The 25384-nt window shown below is 39.3% G+C and overlaps 1 protein-coding gene across 1 annotated transcript in view; it reads right to left on the bottom strand.

Moving 5' to 3' along the window:
• Positions 1 to 533: 533 nt before the first annotated feature.
• The window catches only part of LOC124158765 (alkaline phosphatase-like), a 309017-nt gene continuing 284166 nt past the window's right edge, over positions 534 to 25384 (bottom strand). Inside the window, exons 5-8 of the mRNA XM_046534067.1 lie at positions 14320 to 14527; positions 8867 to 9007; positions 7074 to 7268; positions 534 to 2793 (exon numbers count right to left, since the gene is read on the bottom strand). Of these exons, the coding sequence (XP_046390023.1) occupies positions 2210 to 2793; positions 7074 to 7268; positions 8867 to 9007; positions 14320 to 14527 (1128 nt within the window). The 3' untranslated portion in view covers positions 534 to 2209. The remainder of the gene's footprint in view (positions 2794 to 7073; positions 7269 to 8866; positions 9008 to 14319; positions 14528 to 25384) is intronic.

Genomic DNA, 25384 nt, shown 5'->3' with positions numbered 1-25384 from the left:
GTTCACTGCTTTATCCAGGTTTCTACCTTTTTCAGATTACCATGGAATTTTGGCCGTGGCTCATGGAAATTGAAGAAACGGGGTAGCACAGCAGTTTACGCAGAGGTCGAGAAAGCCAGGAGTCTATAGTTTGATTAAAGATCCAGAATAATTTCATCTTATAGTAATTACCGTGAATTGCACCGTTTTTCATGTAGCTATTTTGAAATATTTCAATTATAAATTTCACTCGGTAAATTCCACATTCACATATTATCGGTAAAGTAAGTTATTATCAATCGTGCTGAACATACCTAGGTGCTTTTCAGATGCACGGTGGGTTGTGGGATCCGCGGAGGAACAAATAAACTGCGTTATAAGGACCGTCCATTTTGAGAGTCCATACGGACAAAAAAATTCAAGACTGCTTTTTCATATCATTTAATACTCAAAAGCAAAATAAAACGTTTTGATAATTTTTTTGAACATTAATTTTGAATGTTCCTACATAGAGAACGATCAGTTGGCAAAGGGTATTTTTTTGTTAACAGTCAAGTAGTTTCTTTAAAATTATTGATCACTTAGTGCTTCATCCGATTGGAGAAGTTCTTTGTTTCCTTGTCGGAAAGTCCTCTTACTAAATCGTTCCGCGCACCGAACTTTTCACAGAACTAGCTCAATTCTTGTCTCTTCGCTTTCACTTCACACGCTACAGAAGTTCGATTTGTTTAAAATCTGCCGTTCACCATTTGAATCTCGGTACGGTAAATTCCGTTTTCCCGATATGTATTTTTAATTCACAATACACCGGTCGAAAGACACAACTTGTCACGCGACGCGAAACGTTTTCTTTGCGATGAAAGTTTATTTACTCGGTGACTTGAGGATCTTTCTCCTCTGGTCCCACTTGGCCCTTGCGACTCCCATACGATTCAGGTTTCAATGCTGCCTCCCCACTAGTTCCTTGGTTGTATATCCCCATCCAATCTCTGGTATTTGGGGGATGATTCAGATCAAGGGACTTCTAGCTCCTCGTTTGCGAACTTGTTTTAGTCTCGTGGGATACACAATTATACAAAGGGTTCAAATTGCTCTGAAGCCTCTTACCACATTTTTGTGACTTATATGATAGCCAACGTTTCGGCCTGCGAACTTTCTATCGACTTCAGGTCTGACGAATCATATCGAGCCTCAGTAATGATCGATATACAGCCATCTTCCCGGATTCTAAGCCAAAAAAGTATTGTGAAAATGACTCCTTTAAGTCCATCAAACACATTCGGTAAGACCATAAGTAACTAAGGGGAACGTTTCGTTTGACACACGTAAGGTTTTTCTTTCATTGCGTGCGGGATTACTTGGCTTCACTACCGATGGTATCGTAAAGCATTGCTGCAGGCATCACGACTTCTGCTTTCGAATCTTAACCGCATGAGATTTTATTTTTTAGAGTATTCTTAGTCGAAGATAGCTCTATGCAGCCATTAAAGCGATTGTTCATTTAGGAAGGATTTAGTTGCTGGGGCGGAAAACCAGACTCAAATTAAGAAAAAATTGCTGTGAGTCAATGGAAAAAACAAAGATATCTCAAAATAGCTTCATAGATCGATTGGATATATGGGTATTAAAGCAGTATGCATAACGGACTTAATGAATACTAACTCGAAATGTGATTTTAATACTTTAAACTGGAAGTTAATTCTATTGGAAAAAATGCTAACGCTCAAGGATAGAGGACCAATTTCTGCCATTAATTTTCGAGCGTTACGCTTACCGCCAAGATAGTGTGCCATCTTAGCCTTTTTGGCATTTTATCTGAACATAACTGAGAGAGGAGGATCGGCACTAGGATAGGAATGAGGAGTAGAAACGGCTACGGGGTTATGAGAAGGCGCCATACCCAGTCCAAATACGCCTTGACCCGCAGGAAGAGTGATCGTGATCTTTATTTGCTGAGGCTTGAATGTGATTTACCAGGCATTGATGATGGTGGATGATTCGTTCACCGAAACGTCGGCTGTCGCATAAAATATCATCGGGGATGTAGCCCGCGAGCAATTCATACTAGTCATTCACCGGGAAAGCTGAACGACCTTCAACCAATTCGGGGGAGTCACCAACAGCCTAGTCTTTGCAATGGACTTGGGGAAACGTTCCCCCACGCTAGTTCCCACCCCAGAGAGATGAAGAAACACAGCACAACCCAGTGCACTCAAGTGCCGAGTCATCATCACAAGTTCCGTGCGATGCCGAGCAGCGCGGACACGAGCGCCACTTGCGATAAGAACGCCCTCGCGCCGGAGGACCTGGACGAACCGTCCGACAAGATGGCCGTCCCCACCGCAGCCGTCCTCACCGCGTTCGAAGACGCGGACTGCTCGTCGCAGGCGTTGGGGTCTCCGCCGCTTCCCGGAGACCCCAGGAAACCTCCGCCGGTGTGCTTTCCGCCGGTGGCTAAAGGTAGCAGGGCCGGCTGCTTGCCTCCCAGCAGGGTCCTGCCGCTCGACGTGTCGTTCTTGGCCTTCTTGCACCGCTCCTTGTGCTCGCCTATGCAGGCGGCGTAGGCCATCGCGTGCGGGAGGAATGTCTGGTCGAGGGAGCCGCGGAAGAGGGACGAACCCGGTCCCTTGGCGTACACGGGCACGTCTTCCCCGCCGTGGGTCGCCCACTGTCTCGGCACCGCTGACTGCTGCACGGCGTTCTTCGCCCCCGTGTCCACGCCGCTCAAGTTCTCGCGTCCGAAGCCGGGGCCGTTGCCGTATAGGAGGGTCGTGTACGGCATGCCGTCCACGTCCGAGGATTTTGCGTCCACTCCTGTTGGAAAGGAAAGAAAAGATAATGAAAGATTCACGGTAGTTTTTCTGTCATTCATGAGGTCAGGGCCGTAGCAAGCAACGTTGACGGTACCGAGGGGTAAGTGCGGAAATTCCACTGTTCTAATGATAAACAAAGATATCGTACTGCTCACTAACTTTTTTACAGATTTTAACAGCTTACAACACGTGTTTCGATAGTTACACAATCATCCTCAGGTACTAGAAAAATCGTATTTCAGACGGATATATGTATCTTTAAAAGTAGTGGGGGGGGGGGGGGTGAGGATTAGAAGAAAGAATGTGGTGGGGGATAGAGGAAGGGGGGAGAAGGGGATCAATGACGCTTCGTATTCGGCTTCGAAAAAATGACGATAACATTTGTTGTTGAAAGTGACACTTTAAACGGCGTATGTTGTTGGACTTTATTCTTAATTTTTACTATCGCATTTTTTTCACGATATACCGCCAGATTCTCTCAACTTGTCTGCGGCTGCTCGAAGTTTTACATGAATTTAGGCAAGCTTAAATGGTAGATATTGAAATCAATCGATTCGGCTTTAACTTTATGAAAATCTATGTGAAAATGAAAAATAAACAACTGGATGAATATATATATTGGGATAATGGATAGTTATTGCTGGGAAAGTGAAGAATTACTAGCTAAAGTATGTAATTCGCCAGGAAAGATGGATATTCAATAATGCTCGAAGAAAAGCTAACCCGGTAAGCTTATCTACATCTTTCGTCGTCATTAATGCTATTGATTAATTATTTCCGTCGTAATAATAGCTGTTGGAATCTTCAATATCGTTTCTACTCTCGCATAAAAATCACTCATTAGAAAATATGAAAATATATTCAAGATTAGAAAAAAAATCGAGCTCATTTATACGTTGCGTTGAAGAATTTGAACATAACTTTACTATTTACAACTGTTTTTTAAGAAATATAGGTATTAGTTTTGAAATGTAATCATTTAATGGAAATCGAAGCTTTCTTCCTCAGGTGCATGGTGCTTCTAATTCCATTATTCCCAATCAAATTTGAAAGAAATCAAGGAAGCTTTTGTAATCCCATTCGTTGAATTATAGTCCCTTCCTAGATATTAATTGTGTTTCAGGTTGCCATCTTCTCAAGACTTGAAACTTATTGGATTAATGGAGCAAAGGAGAAGATTTATGATGGCCAAGAAAAGTTAGCAGATTGAAGCGATAGCGTATTTTAATCCATATGGGAACGCTTATTGATCAAAATTAATGTAATATCTTTCGAATGATCGCATTATTTTGAATTATCATTGAGTTCGAATTTTTAAGTAATCAGGTTAAAGTATCTAAGGTTATCTATGAAATTGTAGTATAGAATTTAGACGTTGTTATAAAGGTATATTTTCTACATTAATTCGCCCTAGAAGTTTGAAGAAATTCTCTGTAATTTGAGGCTTGGAATCAAGTTACATTATAAGTAAATACTAGCATGATTAGAATAATGGTACTTTGTGAAACACCTTAACTTGGTGCGTGTCTTTCAGAACTGTAGTGACCCATATATCCAAATGGCCTACCAAACGATCGCATTGCATAGGTGTGTGCGCGTAGCTTCAGGTTATAACATGAAGGATAATAATTAGTTTACTCGATTGTATTTATGAAAATTTGTTGCTTTTCATTTATAGATACACACCATGATTGCACGATGAACATTAGTATCTACGTCTGCTCAAATAATCGCTAAAAATGAAAAGATAAAAGATTTACGGTTGGAAAAATCGAGCTCCTTTAAGGTCGTATGGCGAAGAATTTGAGCACGACACAACAAAAGAGTTTGGATTGCTGATTTTGAAGGAACTTTGTCATTCACTTTTATGTTTGATCGTCTTATAATCAACTTAAATGAAAAATACGGCCTTCTTCATCGTTTAATTACGTGGTGCTTTTAAATCAATATTTCCTAGTCGTATTTCAGGAAAATCAAAGATGTCGCAATCGTCCTACAACACCTTCAATACGCCGCGAGTATATGGGATCCAGTGCAGAAAGACTTGCTCCTTGAACTAAATAAAATACAAAGGAACCCTACGCGATTCGTTCAAAACTGATACGGGAGTACAAACAGCGTTACCCAAATGTTAAGCGAATTAGGTTGGGAGCCGCTAGAGACTCGGAGGCTACGCGCTAGACTTACTTTGATTGCCTGAACAATAGAGAATAGATATCTATGGGAGCGACACGGAGAACATCATAGTAGAGCCCCACTATATTTCCAGGGCCGACAGAATAGATAAATCAAGAGAGGTATTTTGCCGAACGGATAGGTATGGGAATTCGTTTTACCCCGAACCATAAAAGACTGAATTTTGTTTGAGCATTTGCTTTTTATAGGTAGACAGCTGGTGTCCTAACACCCCATACCACACGACTTTTTAGTCGGCTTGCGGGGTAGTATGTAGATGTTAATTTGTTTTATTATTTATCGCACCTCAGGCCTTATACCGTCTCTTTTTCCCCATGCCAGTATTCACGGGAGAGAAGCTTACTTTCAGCTGTTCTTCCACACGAAATCAATGAATGGTATGCATTTAGAATTAGTGCGTATTGTATTTGCTGAGATATTTCTTTTTCACCAGCTTCTGCGTGACTGTTTGAATCGTTCGCGAAAAGGGACTCAAAACCGCGGATGAAATCGCGGGATTAGAGGTATTCGAACTACGGCCAGCCGTGGTTGGCCTAGCTTTTAACTTACTGTCTGCATATCGAATCAGTTCCCCAGGAAATCTGCATGTAAGCCAATATTCTAATTTCCGATAGTTCAGGCGCTGCATGATTGAGCAATCTTTTTTTTTCGGCGGTCGGCTTCCGTGCCTTGCGTCGATGCGAAATATCTTTGGATGGTCTATTTTTGGCATCCCCAAGGGGCTTCGCGTTTGTCTACCTCCTGTAATATTATTCAGATTGGCGATTCGAAAAGTTCCAAGGAAGAAAAAATGAACGAAACGTGGCTCGCTAGAGGTGGGATTTTAGTTTTAGTTTCCGTGCTCTGCGGTTAAAAAACAGAGAAGTATATTCACAAGTTATTCAGCGTTGATGGATTCGATAAAAGGCGATAATTTCAATTGGACCTTGTTCAGTGAATAGATTTAATGTTTTTTCTGCAAGCTAAACCATGCTTGATTTACTTCGGGAGATTGGTTCATCGAAGAGTAGAATTTGAACAGGTGAAATGGCAACTCTATCACCTCGTCGCGGCGCGTGAGTGATCAATACCTGACGGGATCGCAATATTGGAGATCTTTCTAAGACCTGAAAACAGACCTTAGCACTGGGAATTCAGTAGGCAACAATCTTTATCCTCCGGGACGGTGTCGTCCTTCTGTTCTCAGTGCTTGGTTTCTAGCGATTATTTAATTATCTTCAGGAATTGGAAACATGCGACGGAAAATAATTAGATTTCATTCGAGACTCTCAAAATTTTTCCCGATGCGAATATTTATAAGACCAGGTATAGATGGAAAATTTCCGTAACATTTTTTTATTTTGGTAAAATTTAATCCCTAGTTAAACAAAATTAGACTATCTATCTTCTTTCTAATATTTTATTGGATAACTATGATACGAAATGATTCCTGAACCCTGGAAGCAAAAGTTTTAACTGTAATGAAGTTTGGCTGCTTTCTGGGTGCCACACTAGCTGCTTCACTTGAAACGAGATGTAGGTTTCGCCGACTCTGGATACTAGTCCACGCTGCCGTGCCGAAGAAGAGTATTCTGGAAATATGATCGTGATTCTTCCAGGATATCTTCAGTACGACTGCATTATCAATATTAAACCTTAGTTTTGCTCATTTAAAGTTTCTTGAACGCAATTTTGAACCGTGTGTGATCAATTCATGAATCGAATCAGATACTGTACTAGATGAGACTATCGGTGTGGACGCCAGTACGCCGCAAAAATACTTCCGGACGCTTTCGCCATAGGATTTTTACTGTCAGCGTACACGCCTACGCGAAACGACGGAAAGTACACAAAACTAATATTACAATAGAAGATTTTCAAATCGGCCTCTTGACTTGTTGTCTCTCACTGCACCTTTAAATGGGCTTTAAGTCGCCACCTTTGTTTCTCACAGGAAGAGCTATTAGATTTTCTAAATTTGACAGCAAAAATCAAGCTTCAACGGGGTGGACAAGTGCTTCCTTGATGTAGTCCTATTGTAGGTACAGAAATAAAAACGTTTCCCATTACTATAGGTATATTCTAGTTCTGGAATATTTGACAGACCTAATATGGGGTTTCCTCTCTTGGTGGCTATTCCTCCGAGGGCGAGAACATGCGAGTGGTCTGCTGTGAACACGACGAGGGTCCTCTCTGGGTCCAGCAGTGGAAGTGCCGCCTCCAGGGCGTTTTCCAGGGCCAGCGTCTCCTCCAGGGCCCGGAATGCGTTGTTGTAGTGATGCGCATGGTCGATTCGGCCTCCTGAAAACGAACAAATCAGCCCATTTGAGTTTCAGGTGGTTGTGTGCCAAAAGTAATCTCTCACTCTCATGCGAGAACCCGAATGATAACCTGAATACTCAAAATCGTTTGTTAAAATTTGATGTTTCATTTGGCTGCAGTGGCGGATCAATAGGGGGGGGGGCTTAGGGGGCTGTAACCCCCCTTTGGGTATCTAATTTACACAAGATGGAATGGTAATTTTGTTCGGACCCCCACTAATGCAGGAAGATTACCCTCAAGGAGCCCCCCTTGTTCCTACCCTGGATCCGCCACTGTTTGGCTGTACGCATTAATGTGCATCTGTGACCAATAGACTTGAGCAAAAGTTATAATAACTTATAAAATTTATGCATATATATTAATATATAAACTATGATAACCAATGTAAAACTAATATGGCTAGAAGATCTTATTCGTGGGACTAAGAAATCTATTGTAAAAACTTTTACATAGGCAGAGCAATAGAAATATCACTTCTACGACATCATGAGTACTACAATTAAAACGCGAGTAATCGAATGATTACTTAATTCTCATGTCCCCATATGTTAGTTATGTTTTCTTAGTAAGAGTATCTTTTACTTCAGAACCATTTAAAGTAGCGTCATGTGACTCGGAATTCTAGTAATTTGAGAAAAATCAAATTTCTCTTGATATTGGCCAGTAGCTAGGTAGATAATCCAGAGACATAAGAACTAACTCAGCGGAGGAGAAAATAATGTGGCAGGCTAATAAATTCAGAATGAACCATTATTTTCATTTAAAGTGTTAGTTATATTTTCTTCTACGAGTAAGAAAAATCCTTGCGGGTTCTTCAATAGTGTCCTGAAGGTAATCGCTCACTTTTACCCAAAAAATTACCTGAATACTCAGAAAAATACTCAAGTACTAACATGAATAAATAAGTGCCTGAAGTACTCATGTGATTGGGTAAGCACCCATGTTAAAACCATGATTACTGAGGTCATATGGCGATGAATATCATAACAACCGATTCCTTGGATTCTGCTGTGGGTGAAGTCTTTATCCTTACAACTTAACTAACATTGCCATAACTACGTATATTCAAGCTAAAAAGAGCAGTTTTTTGTTTATATCAACTTAGAGTGGCGTAACTTGACCTATGATATTAAAATATCTTCTGCTTTTAACCAATTGCAAGGTAGATAGTTTTTTCAATAGGGGGACTTAAGAAAACACTTGAGTCCAACATAAATAGTAATTTCCGCTGACGGATTACTCGCGTAAGACTTAAGCCATCATCTTGAAAATTTCAGGGTATATAAAGTGGAATGTTCCTATCATTTACGTTTATCTCAAATTCAAAAATTTTACTTGTCATATTTTTACAGATGTAATCTTTTAACATCTTAGATGCTGGAAAATGTTGAATACTATTTGATACGCTTGCCCTCAAAATTGTAAGGTGATAGCACAACTTAAGCGAATATTCCGTCACCAAAAACGACCAGTCGATAGGGAGGTATGCATCCTCTTACGGCTAAGGAGGAAACAATGTGGCAGCCAAGTAATCTGGAGTAAATAATTTCAAACAGTTGAGGCCGTAGAAATATTACCTTCCACGAACAAGAAGAATCCTTGGGGGTTCTTCGACAGGATTTGGATGGCTTTCCTTGTCATGTCCGCGAGTGATGGATCTCCGTCGTCGCTCTTGTCCCTGTCCACGTCGAAGTCCATGTGCGAATAGGAGAACAGGCCTGGATTGGTGGGAGAAAAGGATAATTAAGATTAAATTTTCTGGAGATTCCTACTGTTACGGCAATGAAATAGTTGGTCTTTGGGGGCGAAAGATGGCATACAGATGCCTGGAGAGACATGAGTGACTGATTGGTACCCCAGAAGGTGATGTACCGCGTTTAAGGTGCCCGGGCAGGGGGTTGTATTGTTACCTCGGAAGGGGAAGGGAGAAGAGACAGTAGTGTGTGAAGGGACTGGAAGGGACGGCGGCACAAGCAACAGTCACAACAGAGTGTACAAACAATTCCAAAACAGCTGTAACAACAAGATAAAAAACTAAAGTACAGTCCATTTTAAATCTACAACGTTTTATTGATGTTGACAAGCCGAAGGTGCAACACCTACACAATAGTGAAAGGCCCTTAAAATTTACTTGCTTAGTGCAAACGTACGAGATTATAATGTTTTAATGCTGAAATTGTGAATTGAATAGGGAAGTACACGAAGAAAGGGGAGGCTGCCAGAATGATTCTTCAGAACTCCATGGAAACCTACAATAATCTGAAGAATACTTTAATAGTGCCAATATTTGGTATTTGAAAGACGGTGAGCATGTTGTAACTTAGTTTATAGATTTGTGAGCGGCATACACGTTTTTACTAATTGCTCAAAGAAGTAACCGCCGAATATTCAGCGCTTTACCTTTATGGAGACACTCATAAGTTCACTCATGTTATTGAAAGTAAATTTCACGGAAGAAAAAAATCATTTGTCTTGAGAGGGATCGAACCAGGATTTTTTGGATTCGGGAGATCCGGGTTCAATTATCAGTCTAGGAAAACATTTTTTTTAAACAGTGATTTTTCATCGTTTATCTTATTTTTTGCATGGAATTTATCAGAACGTCTTCTCCTATCGCGCAATATGTAGTGTACTAAAGCTGGAAAAATGCGGGATGAAGAAAACGTTGAGGTATTTATTTAAATTGGCTGCATTGCATCTGCTAATGGAAAATATCCGGGCTTATAAAACTCAGCGTACACCTCTGGTGTTTAGGGTCCACCTCAGCGGGCTCAATGCCTAAAATTCTTTAACACCTGAGTATTTTGCCTCACCAAATAATTATATCCCGTTGTAGAATGATTTTATATGTGGCGGCTTCAGAAAAAATAAAAATCAAAGCAATTTTAAAAGAGCACATCGATCTTTCAAGTGGTGCGGGTGAAACCCATGGACAGAATTTTGTTTTCATGTACAGATAAAAAATTTCAATGCATGTACTTATGACCAACTCAACGAAATTTTGCGACTAATGCATCGCCAACGCATAAATGGATTCATTTTGGCTACAGAATATGATAGATTTACTCCTCCAATTTTTTGTTATATACCTACCCGACCTCCCTGTAAAATTTTTTATCTGCCTCATCCATTGAATATTTACCATGGTCACCTACTAATTCTAATTTAAGAGATACTTGATTAAGTTGGTACTACATATCCCTGTTACGTAACAGGATAGGTTAACGTCGGAGCTCACATAGCCAATTATCGAAGGCAAATGATTAGGACGATAATGTACGCGTTTTAGCTCTCTAGAAACTTCATCTATTATGAATTTTATGTGTTCATTTAAGGCCAAATATCCGACGGTAATACAATCCTGGCTAATGGCGCCTGAAACGGTTCGATGACGTTCGACAAATATGGTGGCACAAATTTGGTTCTAGTGCCTGTAATTATTTTCCAATTAATACCATAATTGCCTGATTCTGATCAAGTTCATGACTAGAAAATGGATTGCGGAAAGCCGGCAGTTCGCGGTTTGTGGTCCGTGTGGTTTATACCCGGAGGCAGGGTTGATTTAATGAAGCTCGTAATGGAGAACTCGATGCGAAATTTACGTGAGATAGTACATTAATCGCCGCCGAAAATCGTTCACCATATAAAAACCTTTCATTTTTTTGACATCAGCCTCAAAGTATATTAAACTGTCGCTGTGGAAAAAATTGAAACATGATATCATGTTAGTGGGCATTCTACCCTTCTGAACAGTGAATCATTTACACAGTATTTGCAAACATGGATTGGCCCTTTAGCTTTTCATAAAAACATTATTCGATACTATATAAGGATAATAACATAAGTATATAGAATAGCCCATTATTGGAGTTTTTTCACGAACACCTTGAGACATATTGAGCAAATTCCATACTATATCGACTTAATATGAACAGTGCGAGATGAGAATTGATTTATTCCTTTTTTGGAGAAAAAAATTCGCGAGGGCAGCTTGAAAAATAAAAAAAGCTATTTTTAATCTAGCATATTCAGTGTAAAAATAAGCAAATTTTAACAAGTTTAAAAAAAGTCACCGCACACGCCGCTGATGGACAAATTGATCCGAGTTTCACGGGGAAATAAGGTATAATTAGAGGTGTTAACCGAAATCTATATGCATGATGATGTGATCTATGAAATTCATAACTTTTCAATGCTATTCCTCGCAGTTACTAACGTTATACTGCAAAATGTTGGAAATCGCATTGATCGGATTGCACTCATCACCGCGTCGCGGACATTTTTGAAAGCCGATTCAAATGCGACAAAAGTGGCAACAGAAATCAGCCCTCTATGGGTGGAATAGGCCCTCCTCTATGCAGTTCCCTTGGACAGATCCATCATTATGCAATGAATTAACAGAAAATGTGCATCACTAGCATTAAGTGACGAATAGGGATATCTTGATCACCTTCAGCGACGCTTTCCGGCGAGATAGCGAAATGTGTCAAAAGGAAGTAACAATTTTTAGAAATAAGTTTCACATTGATCTATGATTTCATAGCCTCAATGAATTATGGCGACTAATTTAAATACTAATTGATTTCTCTCTCTCCTCATATCTACTCTGTTTGTGATAGTGTAAATGAATTACCTCGTGTTTTTTCACAGGAACAAATATTTTGCTGATTGGCAGAGAGAGATATTGGTTTGACGATTGGAGGAATATCTTTTAACAGTGGTGCTGCCGTCCTTTTTATGGCTATGATGCATAAGCCATGTGGTAGCATTTACTGTACATCATGAGTAGCTATTAGTTATGAAATGGGCTTAGTTCAGATATCCATTACTTCTTGCTTCTTCGTGTGACTTCGGTAACTGTCATTTACCCGTTCAAGTATGTAACTGTTATATTGTGCCACAATTCCCGCGTAGAAAGCGAATTCTGCACCATGGTTAAAGTATAATTTTAATTTTTGCCTTACATTTACTGTTATCCTGTTTGGTTTTCCAAGGAACCATTTGTTGGGAAACATAAATTAAAATTTTCTTGTGGAGGGAACATTTCGTGGATAATATTTGCGCCTGAGTATTTTTATGAGAAAAATCCATAATTTTCAAGTTTATTTGTAAGGAAAATTACGGTATATTTGATCTTAATACGACCCAAGTAGTATGAAATCAAAATGAATGTATATGCGAATATTCAGGTTTTTTTAGAATTTAAACAATTAACATTTATTTTCATGAGTCCCCTTCAAGTAATATGAACAATGATTATGATGATTTTTAACCAAAACTGTCACCATAGATCGCCAGAGGAGACTTTTGATATTGAATGTGAAAAATTCGTACTAAAATTAGGCAACAAAGGAGTTTATATAATGATAATAATGGAATTGAAACGAGAAAAATCTGTCATCACAAAGTTTGACCACTACCGTCAATTATTGAATTGGTCTCAGGAAGATGAAAATGTCAGTTTCACCTCTAATTATTGAAAAGGAGAGGTCCGCATTGGGGAAAATTGGCATCATTAGATTAATTTTTAGCCAGGAGTGGAGTGGCGTTGGGATCTTACTGAACCTGAGTCGGAATTTGATTTTTAAAATTATCATGAGACGTTATTGCTAGATGAAGAATATCTTCTACGGAAAGTGAGAGGGAAGAAGGGTCAAGGAAGACCTCCAATGAGATGTATAACTGAAGTGATGAAGAATGCGAGGAGAATTCCTTGGAAATTTCGGCGTTCTAGCCGGCGGCGCGTCGATGAGTACCTTTACTGAGATAATCGGCTGCTGGAAGTGGAAGTACAATGATTATGGAGAGGAAAAGTCATTTATCTCGACCGGGGTCATGAAAAATAAATCTCGGTCCGGAAAATTATTTTTTCTCTCTGGAACTTTCGCATTTAAATAGGATGGGAGATTGTTAAGTAGGTATTGAAAAAATAGCTGATAGGAGAGTTGGGTGGAGAGCTGTGTCAAGTCAAGATTAGAATTAATACTTGCTTTCGCTAGCTGGGGCCTTCCCGGAAAAGGTATGCAGCCAGATCTTTAATTTTTTGTCTCCCAGTTATTTCTTGAGGATCGTTTTTCGGCCTTATCTGACCTCCTTAAATTGAATCCCAGGTATACCAAGCAATTCTTTGGTTCCAGGCTTTCTGACTGTTTGCAAGGTTTGGAATAGTTGCTGACACACTTTGGCGCCATTGACATGCTTCTCCACGAACTTAAAATTCCTCATTTTTTCGACCCTCAATTTCCCCAAAAAATAGAGGCATAGAACCAGAGGAAACAATGCAATACTCGCAGATAAAAAATATAGTGTTTCGGCAATTTTTCCAAGAGTTACAGACGATATTAGAAGTGACCGATTCAATGAATTTTCGTCGTATCTCGTCTCGTTCACTCCAAACATTTACATGAGTCAGTGAGTTAGTAGTCTGAAGTGTTTTATTAAATGTATAGACAAGAAAACAGCTTTTATTTTTCCCTGTTCTATTATGATATACAACCGGTTTCGGTTTTCTTGAAGATTATGTAGCAATCAAATCTGAAAGTATCTTTCTATGATAAATCTGCGGTAAATACTAATTGTAAGTCGTGATCTAGTTTTATATATTGAAAGATACCACACCACAAAGTTTTCTTAATGAGACAGCATTAGAATTGCTCACCAAAATATGATGATAATGAACTTGCAATTGAAATCCTACCGAGGAGTTGGTCCACGTGTTTGGGGTTGACGGCGTAGATCTGCCCCTTGTTCAGTCGGTGAGGGATCGCATATGGGTTTTTTACTATACAGACAAGAACACAACTTTTATTTTCCACTATCTTATTATGATTTGACGCTACCGATTTCGAATTACTTGATTATGATGTAGCAATCAAAACCGGTACCATATTTATAGAGCAAATCAGTGGAAAACGCAAAGTCGTGTTCTTGTTTTTACATTGAATGATACCACAATGTAAGCTCATCTTCATACGACAGCTTTGGGAACGCTTACCAATGATGATAACGAACTTGCGGTTGAGATTCTTACCAAGGAGTTGATCTACGTGTTTGGGGTTGACGGCGTCGAGCTGTCCCTTATTCCAGACGTAGTGTCCGCGCACGTTCCTCTTCTTCTTGTCCCGCAGCCAGTCTTCCACGAGATTTCGGCCGTCCAGCCTCCTGCCCTCTTCAGACGAGGACTCTGGGTCGCGGGCCACTTTGGGCAGCCAGTGGCGACGACCGCCACCCATCACCACCTGCGAAACAGGAACGAAAAGTACATTAGTAATCCCATATTATCAGAGTAATGTGGATGAGCGAATTGACCTGCAAGTATGTGCTAGAGATGATGAAGTAGAAGCATCAGCTGTTGAAAATAATATAACTTAGAAAAGAAATTCTCGTAGATCACCTGCTTAGATATTTACATACTTACTTCATTGAAGGTAGGAAGGGGGAAAAGAGGGGAAGGGAGAGGCTAAAATAGGAGTTCGTAACTGATATAATGTATGGAAGATCTTATGGGGTGGTTAAGAATCTGTGAATGTAAAAACAACAGCTGCATCTAAAGCGGGGAAGTAATTATTTATTTTGATAGGTTCGCGGGTGATTAGGCGTTGATTGGAGCTTTTTAATTCAACACTCAACGACCGACTATGGTTAAAACACATTTTGTGTCATTTTCAAGGTTCCTTGAAAATGACAATGTGTTGAAACCATGGTCGGCCGTTGAGTGTTGAATTAAAAAGTGTGGAAATTACCAATTGCGTTTTTATCGTTGATATAGCGAGCTTCCACAAAATCAAGCCTTAAACGATTTTATACGTTGATTAGCGAGTCAGAAAGAGAGTCGCTGATTATAGTGTTTGCATTAGACAAGTGCTTGGAGGATTGTGGCATGAGGATTAATCACAAAAAGATCGAGATTATGCGGTTTTGCAAAGCATCGCGGAGTAGTTCAAGATAAAAGTAGGTGGTCACAAGCCTGTGCTAGGGGAGCAGTTCCACTATTTGATCAGCTTCCATAGAGAATTCCAATACACCGGGAACAAAATCAGGAGGTTATTTGTGTAAAAAAATTAGGCTTTTAAGAGCAGAAAAACCCTATTTTCGTAGGAAAGGAGTTAGAGAAAGGCTAGGGAAGAGTCTGATATGGAGTGTTTCGCTCTACGGTGCGGAAAAATAGGTACTAAGGAAGGAGGACGAAAAAAGACAGGAGGCATTCGATATGTGGGTATACAGAAGTATGGAGTAAGTGAAGTCGAAGGAGAGAAGGAACGACGAAGTGTTGGACTTGGTGGTCGAGGAGAGGCAATTCCGAGGTGAGATACGGAGGATTTGGATGGAAGGAATACTAAGCGGGGAGGGGCTGTTGAAAATATTGTTTAAGTGTATAATGTTGGGTAAGCGTGGGAGAGGAAGGAAGAGAATAGGATTTTTAGATAGATTAAAAGGGAGCAGGCCTTATTGTGAATTGATGGAGTTCATGAATGGAGGGAAGACTGCCAGAATACTTATATTTTTTAATTTTATTTATTCACATTACAACGAAAGTAGCTCGTATCGACCTTTATATATTTTTTTCAAGTTAACAATTACACAATCACGAACAACCTGCCCAGTTGGGACTCGAACCCGCGACCTCTTGTTTAGTAGGCGAGGACTTCCATTCATCCCGCCGCCACCGAGGCCAGCAAATACTCCACGCAAACCTACCTCAATCGTTAGGATTATTTAATAATAATAATGATTACATATTTTCCAGTAATTCTAAAGGCTCTGCTCGGGCTCGTCCTAAAATAATTAAAACGCCGCATACCATTGAATCCTCTCGAGATGGTCCTTATGGCCAAGGAACGAGTGGGGATGTGAGACATATGGAAAGGAATGGAGGGTTTTTAGGATAACAAGCATTCATGTGCGGTGCCCCACGTTAAGGAGTAGACTTTGATACGCTGTGCTACCCGCTATCATTCTCCGTCGCTCTCAGACTTTCCTTCCACTTGCCACTGTTCCTCTCCTCTTAGCATGATATCCCTCTTGCCCTTTTAAGTCTTATCTCTTTCCCACTCATGCCCCCCCTCGGTGTTTCTCTCCCTCTCCTTGATTATTACATGCGCGCGCATTTACTCAGCGTTACGTTAAATACACCCTCGAGCCCGCATCCCTCCCGCCCTTTACTTTCTTGACGCGAAGACGCCGGCGCTTAAGACTTCTTGCCATTCTCTCGTCTGTCATATTCCATACAGCGCCCCACACCCCTGTGCTCTATATATCCATGTTAAGAACTACCTCTCGTTCCTTCTCTGCCCTAAATCTCAGAAATTTGTCTATCGTAAATTATTATTAATATCCATTTCTTATTATTATCATCCATTTATTTTTATTAAAATTAATATCCATGTTAAAAACTATCTCCTATTCCTTCTCTACCCTAAATCTCATAATTTTGTCCATCGTTTCACTATGTAGGCTCGTTAAATAGGGGAAACATATTCTAAATGTTTTATCTAATTTGTTTCTAATGCTACAAATTTAATATGGCAAAAAGTTTGGCCAAGAATGAAAAAAATATTTAATATATTTCATAATCAATGTTGCATCCAGAATTTTAGTACTTATTTTAGTACATATATAATATGAAAAAATGGTTCTATTATCGGAAGGCACTTCTAGTTAATTAAGAAGACTCCATTAAAGGTTTGAAAATGGGGAGATGGAACCTATGCCAGAAGTTTAAGAGATGAGGAGGCTAAATAATCCCTAAAGTTAGAACTCGTATTGCTTGACTGCATCTTGTACATTCTCACTGAAGTGATCTGGGGATGAACATTGTTTTTTTTCCAAATATTTCCATACCGTAACTACTTTCAGGTGGAACAATATCATTATTCAATCCCACGCTCAATGTGGTCTAGTTCGACGATAATGCGCGCCATAGTCTACTACATTGCGAATATCTTGTTCGTTTACCTACTGATTTCATTCAGACCGATACTTTCAAATGCCACAATCGGTAAAAATTATGAAATTAACCGAAAATAAAATACGCCAGCAGCGAAAAAACTCGATGAGAAAAGTTTATTTTTGGCATATTGTAGTCTATTCTATTTCAACAAACTTTGCATCCTACATATTATGTTATCTAATGCATAATTTATCATGGTGCAGTGTGTGCCATGAATGTGAATTCGAATAAGTGCGAATTGAGTAATAAGTTGATATATATTTTTGCCTTTCCGAAACGTTACATTGAAAGTTACCGTCTGTAACAAGTCCTACAGTTTTATTATCATGCATTGTATGCTTTAGACCGTCATCATTTCATACGAAAATAGTAAGGGTATGGAAATATTTGGAAAAGTGCAAAATTTGCGAATTCTTCAACTCCGTAATTTCATATGTCACTGGCATAGACTCAATGTCTCCTCGTTTTCAAGCCTTAAAAGAAGTATTCTGAAGGAACTAGCCGTGCGTGGCGTTGATAGAAAATGAAATTAATTTATTTTCCCTTTATAACGATGGTAATGTATTTTGTAGGCATTCTTTAACCTCATAATCTCATATGTTACTAGCATTGGCCCAATATCCTCCTGTTTTCAAGACTTAAAAGGTGTATCTAGCAGTGCGTGGCCTTGTAGAACACAAAGTTTATTCCTTCTCCTTTGATAACGATTTTATTCTATTCTGTGGGAAACTTTTAACCCCCTTAATTTCATATGTTACTGGCCTTGGCTCAATATCTTCCCTTTTTAAGCCTTATAAGGAGTATTCTAAAGAAACTATTCGTGCGTGCCTGTAGTAGAATACAAAGTTCATTCCTTTTCCTTTTCAACGATTGTGGTATATCCGCGTGTATCTCTCCCTCCTTTCATCCTTCTCTCTTTGGCTCAAAGAAGAAACTGTGTCGCCGCAGCACATATACATTCATTCCTTCTTCGCCCTCACCACTTGAGCCCTTACACTCATCCCTCTGCCGACCCAGTTTCTTTCCTTCTTCCTCCTCACACACTTCCCTTCCCCCAACACCACTCGAGAAATTCAACACACATCACACCCCCTGCCATTCCTCCAGACGGCGCGTCTTATTTTCTTATTCTCTTAATCCTCTCTCTCACTCTCTCTACCATATCCTCTATATTCCCCTTCCGGCCAGCCTCTCATCATTCTTCCTTATCCTGCCTCTTATTTGACTCACTCGTACACTGCGCCTATGCTCCTTACCCAAGCCATTCCCGTTTCCCTCTTGGTTGGCGTCACGCTAGACGTTTCTCCCAAAGCTTTATTTTCCACCGCTGCTGCTGTACGCATGGCCTCAGGGGGTCGCGCTTATCGCGAGGGGACCATGAATTAATCCTCGTGGAGGAGTTGCAATGCTCGCCTCGCGATCTGGGTCTCTAGTCTAGTTTCAGTTCCATGCTGGGATTAGTATCGGAGGGTGGAGATTGATACAAGGATCAAACGACTGCCTTGGCCGCAATAAAGACAGCTACGCTGATGCGTTTCTCTTCAATAAATTTTTCGTTAAACGGGAATCACCTTGAGCATTCATGAATCTTTCAATAATTTTGTTTTAAGTAATGTAGTTATGCTATTTTTTTAAAAGTGATGCACGGGAAAGTGAACTTATTTTTATTATTTTGTTGCCTGCCGACACATTCCTTGCGATTCTTAGGAAAAATACATCTGCGAGTTGAAACTGTACAAATTGAAAGCGCAGGAGCTCTATTCTATTCCCCGATTCAACGATATGGTGAGACGTAATGACATATTTCCCATGATGAAATCCTATTCGTCTGAAGTGCCAATTTTAAAAATTCATCAGGGGTAGATCTTTTCATGTGAAAAAGGAAATTCATAAAATATTGCTTCTCTTTAACCGGTATTGAGTTTCTGTAAATAAACGATTTCCCTTGCTTATTGTTGGAAAACCATGATATCGTCTTTAGCACTGCCGTTAGGCAATATTTTGAAGTTTCGGACTCAAGTGCTGATCTCGGTGAACGAATTTCATTCAGTTCAGTTGTTCATGGGTTTATTCTTCTTGAATAGTCTCTGGGGCATAGCCGGTAGGAGCGATGTCAATTGAATGTTAACTTATTCGGCTACAAAGCCGAAACGGTTGATGCACAAAGATGTACATCAAATTGTATGTTAACTTTTAGTATTACCCTTTTTTTCTTTCCATCTATAGAAACTGTCGGATCATGTATCCATTTGTTTTCAAGACCGACTATTTGCCACATTTCGTATTTTTTTCAATGGACACATTGAAAGACCGCATGGAAGGAGTGAAAATTTGAAATTGTGCATAAAATATCCGTAAGAAATCATTTAAAATATCTCATGAATTCGATATTGAATTAAAAGGCATATTTAAACGCCTATAGATATTCGAAAGGAGTTCTAATGATTTGAGGTATTCATAGCTGAAAATCAAATAAAAGTGTAGGATCCAAAACTTATCAAAGACTGGACGATTGTCCGGACGATGGCGATAGAAACGTATTATTATCTTGGAATTGGTGCGATGGTTGATGGCTGCATGGTCACAATAATAGAAATTATTTGAACTTATTATTTTTTTATGTCTCTGTAAACCTTACAGAGATTGAAATAAAAGAACCAGTATTCCACATGTATTTTAATACAAAACCTGGGTTTTGCCAATTTTTAGCAATTTTCATCTGTTTCTGAATTCAGAATACCTGATGAAAATATTCTGCGGCGAAGTCAGGTTTTTGCATAAAATTATATAAAAGTGAAATTCCAATGCTTTTATTTCTGTCTTGATTTTAGATATGTTCCATATATTAATGCCGGAAGCTGTTATATTTGACAAACGTCATGTTAATGATAATAAAAAATTCATTATAACTTTTCTGTTATTATCCCACCTTCATAGCTCTGAGGGAAGCATAGACAGACTGATGCAGATCCCTTTGGGAGTACCTTCTAAGAGTAAATACCAACAAGAGGAATACTTATCCCATGTTACTATCAAGAATTGATCCCATGCATCTCAAGTCATGTTTAGTCCTAAAAGGCTTTCTATGCGTTGTGGACTTGCATTTTCTTTCATTTTGTGAATCGACTGACAGTTTGCGCAGTGCCTACGAAGAAGTATATCTCGTGTAGCATTGGTGAAGTGCTCTTATATTTCCGAACTGGTGAACGTGTTGATGGCTTCCGACGTTCAGAAGGCGTAGTCTAACATCATGGGTGGATGACACCCTGATGATGATGTGTAAGTACTCCCTCTAAGAATCGCTTCAATGCCCACCAGCACCTTTATCCCGTCGGAACATGAAAGCACTCCGTAAATACGCAGAATTCGTTTGATGCCTCAAGATGTTTTCTGAAATATTTTTCGCCTCATGGAGCATGAACTAAGTACCAGATCAAAAATTACTTTTCACCTTTTCGAGAAGCATAGTTCCGCTATTGCAGTATACCTTGAGTGAGCTTAAATTAAATAAAAACAGAAGCGCTTGGCATGGCAGGAAATTTACCTAAAGCTGAGGCCTGCATTGTTATTAATAAATTTGAATTAATTAAAATATTTTAATTGAAACTGGAAACCGTTAACAATACTAAATTCTAATACGTAATTACGGTTCAAAATTAATCTTCGGCGTTAGTTCTTAATGCAAGAGGGTAACTAGAGTAGAATAAACTGACCACTAGAATTCAAATAGTGCTGTATATGGCATTAGGGAAATGCGGATTGGTGCATACCCGGCGAAAGATGATCAGGAAACGCTCTTAGGTTTCCAGCCAATTCATTAATCCCAAGGATACTAACGTTTCGGCAGCCAACTCGGGCATCGTCATCAGATAAAAGAGTGCCAACGGTAAAGATCTGGTCACGAGTTACGCATCCAGTTTTAGGCAGGAGCTGCGTGATTGGCCGTGCTATCAATCGGTTTTATGTAACTCTGTCGCTCACGATTGCGAAGTGCGGTAAAGGTTGGTTTTATAGAGATTAGAAGAATGATATTAAGGCGTGTTAGAAACCTATCGACTGTGATAGAGGTATCCATTATTTTAAATAAGTTGAGCCCAAGGCGTTTTTTGTGATAAACATCAATGGCAATCCCTACATTAGATGTCGAATACCTTAATACTACACATACGTAGAGTAAAATGGTGGTAGGTATTGATTCATGTTATTTGAAGAATTACCACAGGATTTTCAATAGCTGTTAGCATGGTATTTATACCATTATAATAGGTAAGTGACAATATGTATAATAATAGCAATTGTATTTTTATATGATATCTGTAACCAAAGGTTTACTTCCCCTCCGCAACAAAAGGGGAAGAGGAAAAACGTCACTATATGTAGTGGTATTCTTCACTCAAATCGTACGCTTAGCTGTCACACGTTTTCACATTTTATTGTATTATATCCAATTATCTCATTCCTATCAATGATTATGCATGGTGGGAAATTGTAATGAGTCTAACGACCAGCAGATTTTATCGTGTGGTATTCACGGAATGTTCAATGCTACGCTTTATCACGAAGTAAGTATATATTTATAATTATTTACTTTTAAAATATTCGAGAAGGGGCCTACCCTCTTCAGTCACATCCACCTCCCACAATTTTCTCCCCATGGTGTCACATTATATTATATTTCTTAAAATATTTTCATTCCTCTCACTAATTAAGCATGGTGACAAATTGTAAGGAATCTTAGGAATCGCAGATTTTATTGCGCGGTAGTCTCGGAATGCTCACTGTTGCTCTTCATCTCTAAGTGTGTATTTGCAAATTTTTTTAGGCTTCAAAATTTTCGGGAAGGGGCAATATCCTCTATAGTCACCTACCCCCTTTCCCTCCAAGGATTGCCCCCTGGTGTCACCTTCACACATTCTATTATGCTTATTACAATTTTCTCATTCCTAACACTAATAATGCATGGTGATATATTACAAGTACTGTAACTATTAGCAGATTTCATTGAGCGGTAGTCACGGATTGTTCAATGGTGCACTTTATCTCTAAGTGTATATTTGTAATTTTTTGCGTTAAAAAGTTTCAAGAAGGGGGCACGTTCTCTCCAGTCACCTCCCCATACCCCCAATATTCTCTTCCTAGTGTCTATGCTCTGTTGTTACTCGTTAACACATTTTATTAAATCACCTATAATTCTTTCATTCCTATCACTAATAATGCATAGTGACTAAAAGTTAGAAGCCTTGCGATCAGCAGATTTTTAATTCGCGGTACCTACTCACTAAATTTTCAATGCTGCACTTTATAACTATGAGTTTATTTGTAATTTTTTTGAGGTGTACTGTTTTCGGAAAGGGGTCATATCCTCTTTAGTCACCTCCTCTCTACCCCTAACATTCGACCCCCCTTGGTGTCACCTTCCTTTCTCCTCATGTTTCTTTACTTGTCCGTCCTCCTCGCAAGAGCCCTCGCCGAAAAGGCGACTTCATCTCTTCCTCCCTCTTCGCCAACATCCCCATCATCTCCTTAGCGCGCCTTCCCCCCCTTCCACCGGCTTTCCTTGTTGCGTGCGCTTTTAAGCCATCCATCATCTGCGTCCTTCTCTTCTGCTCGACCCTTTTTACACTCTCTTCCACATTCTCTCTCTCTGCTAATGCTACAGCGACCTGCCTCCAACCCACCCTGTCATCCAGCCAGCACCAAACCCTTCTTTATCCTGCGAGAGGATTCTCCGTATCTCCCGCGGAGATTAGCTCCATGGTTCCGACGCTTGACATGCGAAGGTCGTGGGTTTTGTAATGCCGTCGCCGGCATTCATTCCGCCAAGGTTTTTCTCGCATGTATGGGTATATAAATACGAAGGAAAGAGCTGAATCCTGGATCGTAGAAAAGCTGCTTTAAAATGTAAAAAAATAAAATACGCCGAATACATATCTAGAAAAAAATGCTGCGCACTAAATTATCTGTAAGTCACATTTTTTTAATCTTTCCGATGTCTAAAGAATATTCCTTGTTTTAATATCAACGGAGTTTCTTCTAGAATTATTATACTACACAGATAAGTTAAGAGCAGCGTCGGGAGAGAGCTGTTTTGGAAGATTAAAATCGACTGGATCGCAGAAAAATGATGTGCATTTTATAATATTTTAATTACATTTTCCCTTTTATAATAAAATAATCTTCCACGAGCCCGAATGTTTGGATATCTGATTTTTATTTTAAGCTTCCCGCGACGTATGACTTAGTTCTGGTGGTCAGCTGCTTTTCACGTTCAAGTTATGAGGATTCAAGGCTGCCATTGAGGTCACGAGGTAATAGTTTCCTTAAATTCAAAGCAGTTGATTAATCACCAGAAATATTTCGTATTTTTATACATGACTGTAGCTATTCTTATAGTTTTCATCAACTCCCATCGAAAATAAAAACGGCGGATATGTTTCCAACCTTTCAAACTATGAATTGGTCCTGTATCCTAAAGCTTGTCTTTTAGAGATATTGGGTTTTTAGAATATCAGCGTTTATTACGCCTTTGTATATGAATGCATATCTATGAACGTAAATAATATTAGTCGTTGATTCTCGAGAAACAGCAGGATGAATCGCGATTAATAAATCATATTTAAATTTCCTACTTTAGATCCTCTCATTCATATTACCAACTACACTGAAATTTGAATCGGTTAAATTTTCTTCGAGTAGGTATCCAAAATGTGGACATCTCCGCTCATACTCCTGCGTGGCAAATCTTTAGGGCTTGTAATATAGCTCCCTTTACATTGATTCTACTAAGGTGATTTTATTATTATAGGAATGTCTAAGTATATATTGCTGCATTTGAGGAAAATGATCTTATAAAAATGTTGACATACTGAATGCAGCACGAAGAATACGCGTCAAATTATTTTTTCATAAGATATCAGGTTCCATCTATATGCATAAAAATATATCGAAAATTACAGCCACTATCTCGTTCTTTTTAATATTTACAACGTAACCTCTTTGTGTTACCCACTAATTCTGCCAATTCTATGGCTCTGAAATGTGTTCATGGAAAATCATTCCATAGACCGTCATTTCTGCGCCGCACTGCCGTGTCAATCAGCAATCAAAACTGTATTCGGCCCGAATTTTTGGTCGATATTATAATATTTTGTGCGAAAAGTAATGAAGTTGTCACCTTATTTGTTATCTTTATTGAAGCTATCGGTTGATCATAGAGCCTTGATTAAAAAAAACTCCGATCTCACTAAATTTGCAGGTAAAGATAGAAGACCTCGTAACCGATGTGGTAATTTGCAAAAAATCCCTCTTATGCCCTTACCACCTCTGCGATTTTCTTTCGCATGAGTTGAAGAGGTACCTCTTATCGTCAGAAATCATTACGTTATGCGCAGTGAAAATTACTGTCATTAAACCGTTATGGCAGTGTACGAATTATGCGATACAATTTCTATTAAATGGCGAAAAAGAAATTTGTGGTACATGAAGTGGTTTTCAGGTGCAGTACCCCAGTTATACTCAGCCCAAATGTCGTAATGGGCCGTCGTTCTACGTTTGATGGCTGTAAAAGCACATGTACCTACCACCTCAAATCGCTATTCTTACGTTCAGCCTAACTTTCCTTAATTTTTAAAGCGTGTTCAGTTGTTATACGTCAAATGCGTCGTTTTCCGTGTGCTTGAACTCTCACTTGTTCTCTTTCTTGTAGAGCGTCTAATGAAATTCCACCTCAGCGTCCGTTTGATGGGCCCATCTTGCGCACGCTATCGTCTGTTGTTTCTTATTTCCCTTTTTCGTCAACTGCGTGACTCAAGCTTGTGACATTAGCTCGCCAACCGCCGTGGATTTTTCTGATATGATTTTCAATGGTGTTGGTGCTACAAAATCGTCTGCTAAAAAACAAAATTTCTGACATTTAATACTTACACTTTCTAGCGGAAAGACCGTCCCACGAATGCACAGAATAGCAGTATGGCCTCAAAATATAAGATAATAGGTCAATACCAATGCTCTTGATGCTTTTATTGTGTTAAGTAGGTTATAAAAACCGTTGAATAAGGTTGGTGAGCAAGTTGGTGATGATCCATAATTTAATTCACGAGAAGCATGTTGGATTTGTTGTAGGCGCTCTGAAGAGAATGTTCGACTT

This window comes from Ischnura elegans, chromosome 5 (genome assembly GCF_921293095.1).
Source record: "Ischnura elegans chromosome 5, ioIscEleg1.1, whole genome shotgun sequence".
In the NCBI taxonomy this organism is placed as follows: Eukaryota; Metazoa; Arthropoda; class Insecta; order Odonata; family Coenagrionidae; genus Ischnura; species Ischnura elegans.
The sequence above is the reverse complement of the archived record's forward strand: the minus strand, read 5'-3'. Positions and strand labels throughout refer to the sequence as shown.